This window comes from Humulus lupulus, chromosome 3, assembly GCF_963169125.1.
Source record: "Humulus lupulus chromosome 3, drHumLupu1.1, whole genome shotgun sequence".
NCBI lineage: Eukaryota > Viridiplantae > Streptophyta > Magnoliopsida > Rosales > Cannabaceae > Humulus > Humulus lupulus.
In genome coordinates this window covers 246,988,604-246,995,120 of record NC_084795.1, presented here as the reverse complement: position 1 = coordinate 246,995,120, position 6,517 = coordinate 246,988,604, and the positions used below count along the sequence as shown (strand labels likewise).

At 40.0% G+C, this 6,517-nt stretch overlaps 1 protein-coding gene across 1 annotated transcript; it reads left to right on the top strand.

The window, feature by feature from the left end:
* Positions 1 to 5,702: 5,702 nt before the first annotated feature.
* LOC133825533 (uncharacterized) lies at positions 5,703 to 6,266 on the top strand. The gene has a single exon (XM_062258462.1). The coding sequence runs from the start codon at positions 5,703 to 5,705 to the stop codon at positions 6,264 to 6,266; it is 564 nt and encodes a 187-aa protein (XP_062114446.1).
* Positions 6,267 to 6,517: the final 251 nt, after the last annotated feature.

Sequence of the window (6,517 nt, the reverse complement as noted above, 5' to 3'; positions counted from 1 at the left end):
GAGAGGTAATCTCTATTCCATTTATGTGTTATTTAATATATTTATATATTTATGATCCTGGCTGGTATAAATAAATTTTTTTAAATGATCTTATTCCTTTGTGTATTCTTATTTTTCTCATTTAATACAAACAATTGGGACAGAATACCATGCTCTAGAATGAAATCTTTGAATTCTAAATCCAAATATTCACCACCTCGACCTGATCGAAGTGTTTTATAAGTCTTACCTAACTGCTTCTCAGCCTCAACTTTGAAGTCTTGAAACTTACCAAAGGTTTCCAACTTCCTAAGCATTAGGTAAGTATGACCATATCTTGAGTAATTATCTATAAATGTGATGAAATACTCTTATCCACATCTAGCTTGTACGTTGATTGGAGCACAAACATCGCTATGTACAAGCTCTAAAGGTTCTTTAGCTCTATTGTCTTTCACTGAGAAAGGACATTTGGCCGTTTTGCCTTCTAGACAAGACTCACAAACAGGAAGATTTCTAACTCTTAGTTCTCTTAGCAGTCCATCTTTTGTCAACTAGTTTATCTTGTCTAGTCCTATATGACTAATTCTAAGATGCAAAAGATATGTGTCATCCTCATTTGAAATATTTTGTCTTCTGTTTCCTTTCGGTTTAGCTACTTTAAATTATTCCGAGTTATTTAGCGATCGTTTATTTTATAAAAGTGTTAAAGTCCAAACTTTTAATTGCATGCCTAACAAAAATTTCAGAATAATAAATTTAAAAAATATATATTCTAAAGTCTATACATGCAATAAAATCAAAATCTAAATACTAAAAGAAATAAACTAAAAGAATTGTTCAAAAAAAATAGTTTTCTTTTAATAAAACTAAATAACTATCAAATAAACAGACTTTCTTCAATGCTTTCTTGAACTAGATGCTTTCTCTCTCTTTGACTTCATGAACTTCATCAGCAACCTTCTTTGAATCATAAGATTCAACTATCTACACAGAAGAATAAACATTTTTAGTGGACCTCGAGTATAATATTAAGGATGACATATGTTTTCCCACTTAATTATAAGAATAAATAAATCATATTTACCATTCTTATTTATAATAATTTCAGCGATTATTTCACGATTGGCCGATAGAATTTCATTCTCATAAAACCAATTATAACGCATGGATGGCCTCCCATATATCGTATTCATATTTAATGTTTTGTAGAGAATTTTTGGTTTTTATATTCACTAATTGGAGCAAATAATACCTTGTCATGTGATTTATCCTTAACCACTTGGCATACTCGAACTGATGATTCACAGAAGCTTCAAATGGTAGTTCTTGCATTGGTGGTATTTTAACAACTTCCATCAAATTCTCTCTTAGTAATAATATATCAATATCATGTTTCCAAAATATTATATTTTCATCATTAAGTTCAACCACTACATTGCAATCGTTTTGAGACATTTTAACTGAAAGAAATAAGATACAAGAATATTACTATTTGAAAAAAATATCAATTATTTGAAAAGTTAATATGATCAATGAATGCGACAACTAAAACTCATAAACTTAGCATTTACTATTCCACAGTAATACTACCCAACAAATAAAGTGTCACCTTAGGGTCGATCAAGTTAAATTAAGATATCTTATAAGACAATCTTATCTTTATTATTTAAAACTTAAAATAAATCTTATTTTCTCTATTAAAAATAAATTACAGCTGGTTTGGTCAAGATACAATTATCCACTGCAAAAGCTTAATTGCATCTTTGTAAGTGTAGCCGATTATTTCAAAATTCATGACATAACTTAGAGAGCGTCACCATAGGGTCTTTCCTATCTTCGTAAGAAGTCAACCTTACTATTAATATGTCTAGAAACCTTTCATCGGGGGACATAAACAAAGCCGCCTCGATGCCCTATTCATATTTCACGGTGTTGTACGAATAATGGAGACCATAGGTCACATTGAGATGTTCAACTTCTCCCACTTACTATTTTAGAATAAATGTGTTTTTTAAAACTTATCAATCAATTCTAAATTAATTACTAGTTATTAATAACCCTATGAATGTAATTAATTACAAAATACATTTAATTATAAAATAGCATTTTTCTAAAATTAATGTGATCTAGATAATAACCCATTACATCCATCTCAATTTACTAAAACACTTTTAAAAGAAAGTGGGTTATCTTAAAGGCCTATAAAAACTATTGCCTTTATTATGGTATGATTTACCAACTTTTAACTAATTTTAAGACTTAACGGTTTACATGCACTTGATTTCTCCAAAAAAATTCATATAAACAATTAGGACAATCCTAGATAATAGGTTTCTAAAAGTTGCATGATTAATAAAAACTATGTGGGTTTCATGAATGACATGTAATTGACTAATGCATGATCATGTTATCAATCTAACATTAATTAATATTTATTGAAATAAATACAATAAATAAACAAATAATAAATGATGAACCGAGTACTATTAGGTATGTCTAAATTTACAACCCTTTGAAAAAAATAGAAATTAAAATTATAAAATGGCATTTAGTTGTTTGCAAGACTCAAAGAATTCTTCCCTTCTCATATTGGCCTATTTTATAATTCTTAGGAATTTATTGCGCCCAAACAACTAATTAGAAACTAACTTTCTAACTAATTTATTTAATTAAAACTAACTTTTATTTAAATAACCATTTTTGACATCTTTTAATTTAGTTGTGTTGTCTGTATTTTTGCCAGAGGAGACGTGGCAGTCATTAGACAAGTAATTAAACTCCTTGAGTGCTAGTGAGGTTTTGTACTATGATCTGGCCAGACGTGAATGAATGTGAGTGAGGCCAAACCCCGAGGTCTGTCTTCCAGGCGTGGATGTCTCCTAGTACGACACACCTCGAGGAACATTCAGGTGGTCACCTCGCTCTCTTCATTCGCCCCCATGTCTAGGATTTTTGTCCTCGGACCTAGAGTAGTTGCCAGGTGTCAATCACCGCAGTTGTGGCCCACATAAGATCGTCTAACAACTTTTGGTGAACCTCAAGTAGTGGTGTCGAGATCGTACACTCGAAAATTGGCCGCCTAACATGAGTGAATGTTCTATGTATCCTGACACGGTCAGATACCTTGTCTCCATAAGGTTGGTAGACAGCTTTCTGCAAATGGACCCTGAGAAATCTTCATGGGCCCATGGTCTTTATTAGTACATCCCTATGTAATTAATTAGTAGTTTACTCCCAAAATAATGGGGAATGTAGTATTAATTATCCATTAAGGGTATTACTGACCTATGCCTTTATAAATAAGGTTGGGGTATCTCCTTGTAAAGGGTTCAAAATTTTTGCTAGTTAAGCATTGTAAACTGAGAGCAATATATACGCTGCCTGAGACTCCATTGAAGCTTGCTCAAACAAGCTTCAAACTCACTAATACAAAAGACTTGTGGAATAGGGCTCTTTTATTACCTGAACCACGTAAAACCTCTGTGTTATTTTCTTCTGGTTTCTATCAAGTTCCTGGATTAGGTTGATAGCAAAAAAGGAAATCAACATTTTGTTGCTTTCATTGAGAGCCTGAAGAAAGCTTGAAGAAAATGACCATGGTGACCACTAGATGAAATGCACCAGACAATGTGGCTCCTCCCACCGGAGTTGAGGGAGGAGAAACGAATCGTCCACCTCCACAGGACCTTCCAAAGATGGTCCAGGAAGATTACAACAAGAACGTCGAATATGACGGCATAGACAATGATGAATATTATGAGGAGGATTATACTCAGTCTATGGACGCAGAGGATCCACAAGAGGTGGTGGTGTTTCATAACCAGGTAGCTACCCAGTATAAAAATCTCAATGCCCAGGAGAGAAATATTGATGCCTTACAAGAGATGGTTATATGCCATGAGGGCCACTCTGCGACCCAAGGGTTGCGAGTGGACCCACATGGAGAAGTACCGTCTGGGTAGCGAGCTAGTGTGCCACTTGTGCACCTTCCTAGAGTGCGACCTGTCAACACAACAGGTGTGCCTCCTAAGTACCCCGCTGATGTGGCACAAGATTTGCTAGCTGGTGTGTTGCCTACGCACCCAGCTAGAGCCCCATTTGCACCACAAAAGTGTGGCATGGGAAAAATTTATGACAACCGTGCTCCGAGGCAAATGAAGGCTCGTTGAGCCACGGAACACAACAAGACTGCGTGGCCAGCAAGCAAGAGTAAAAGGCAAGGTGCCTGAGGACATCGCAAGGCCGCCAGCACCCGTGGAGCTGAAGCAAGTCTGCCTAGGTGTGCCAGGACAAACCCCACTGGGTCTGGAGGTGGTATCCCCCCAGCACCTCGTCAGTCTTGCGAAACCCCCGACGAAGGGGATAACTGGAGGAATGTCTCCATTAACCGAGAGCAAGGCTTCAACATCTCAATTAATAATGAAAACTTTGAGTCCGACAGAGGTACGAAAGTAGGATATCCCGATGACAGTGGTTGCCACCAAGGTCAACCAGATCTACGAGATGGCTTAAATGCTCGTAGGGATATATCAGCTCCTAGGGAAACCTTGAGGGAAGAGGTCAGCCCGACCTTCGAGATTGATCTCTGGGACAATATTAATGCTCAAAAGAGATAACACCCAACACAAAGTGCCAATCAAGACTGTGACCCTCTCCGCGTGGTATTGGAGAGCTGAAAAATGATTATGCTCGGGATGGCTCGAAGAGAAGGCCATGACTATGACTCGGAGGACGAGGATAGGGAGTTGTGTGCTCCCAACATAGTGGAAGCCCCGTTACCCCAAGGCTTTGAGATGCCATCCATCATGCCTTATGATGGTAGAATGGATCCCACCGACCATCTGTCGAAGTTCAACCGATTAATGTCGGTGCATCGTGTCTCTGAGGACACAATGTGTCACGTGTTCCTGTTGACCTTGACAGAACCGGCAGATGAGTTGTTCAAGAAGCACAAACCTGGGTTCATTCATTCCTAGCACCAGCTCTCATCCTCATTCCAAAGATAGTTTATAATGGCTAGGAAGGTGAGCTTTGAGGTCAATTCCTTGGTCAACATAAAGAAAGGACCCCTCCAAACCCTCAAGGCCTACATCAAGTGCTTAAAAGGAGGAAGCCGCTAGGATCAAGAAGGTCGACGACAACCAATAGTTAATGGCCTTGCAGGCAGGCATCAATGCAGGGTCTCCTTTATGGGATGACCTCTAGCGAAGGGGATTCTACAGGCTCGACGACTTCATTCATCAAGCACAAGAATATATAAACTGGGAGGATGCCCATATTGGAGCGTTTGGCAGACCCGTCGCTTTCCCCACTCCGTTGACTTCATGCCATGTGGCTCTGGGGACCTAGTACCCACCTTACACTCCTGTCCAACAGAGAGTGGTGAGTGTTCCACAGTTAAGCCCAACTGACCAGTCAGTTGGCTTTAGTGTCATGCCTCCAATTGGCTTCAGTGCCACTCCGATGGGATATGGAGTTGCGCCCACTGGGTACATTGCATTTCAACCTACATTCAGTGTTGGAACTGTGGCTCAAGCCCAGTCAGTTGCACTCAGCAGCCCCACAAAAGGTAGTCCATGGGACTCCCCCAGTGACTGGAAGAGTGGGAACTGTCATCGAAGGACCCAACTTGGGGGCACCTCCCGGGGTTCGCAGAATAGATATGCCCGATCCCTGAATCTCGACTATGAGATACTGCACTAACTCAGCTGCCAACACAGATGCCTAGGATGACTAACCAAGTCATCACATTCTTCAAGGATGATGCTCGGAGGGTCCCTTTTCCCCACCATGATCCCTTAGTGGTCGAGAGCCATATTTCCAACATGATGGTGGCTTGGATTCTGGTGGACGATGGGAGTTCTGTGAACATCCTATTTAAGTCATCCTACGAGAAGATTGGGCAAACCACGAGTGACTTGTCCCCATGCACTTTGAATTTATCCGAGTTCTCAGAGGAAGGTCTCATTTCGATGGGGCAAATCAAGCTGCTTGTGACACTTGGAGAAGTGCCTCGTCAGGCCTTCAAGTATTGCACCTTCGTTGTCGTGGACTGGTCCTCGACGTATAACGCCATCTTAGGGCGTCCAACCCTGGTAGAGTTTGGAGCGATCACTTCCATTCGTCACATGTGCATGATGTTCCCCATAGAGGCAGAAATTGGCAGAGTCCATGGAGACCAGAAGGAGGCCAGGCAGTGCTACAATGTCTCCCTCAAGGAACTAGTGATGGTGATTGAGGCAGCAGCCCCCAAGCAGCCACCTCATGAGGAGGTGGAGGTATAGGCTGTTCAAGCAGAAGAACCTGATGAGTTGGACCCCACGGTTCAAGAAAAGAGGGCTGTCGAACCCATGGTGGAGGTTGAGGAGATGATTCTTGGAGCCTCCCTCCCCAATAGAAAAACCAAGGTCGGAAAGAACCTCAAGGTGGAGGTCCAAGAAGTGCTAGTGAACTTTCTCTAAGACAACCAAGATGTCTTTTCATGGTCTCACTCAGACATGACATGCATTGACCCAAATATCATATGCCACGCCTT

Bases quoted from the DNA above. Each gene is read 5' to 3' on its own strand.
- LOC133825533 (XM_062258462.1), top strand. From the start codon at position 5,703: ATGCCTAGGATGACTAACCAAGTCATCACATTCTTCAAGGATGATGCT.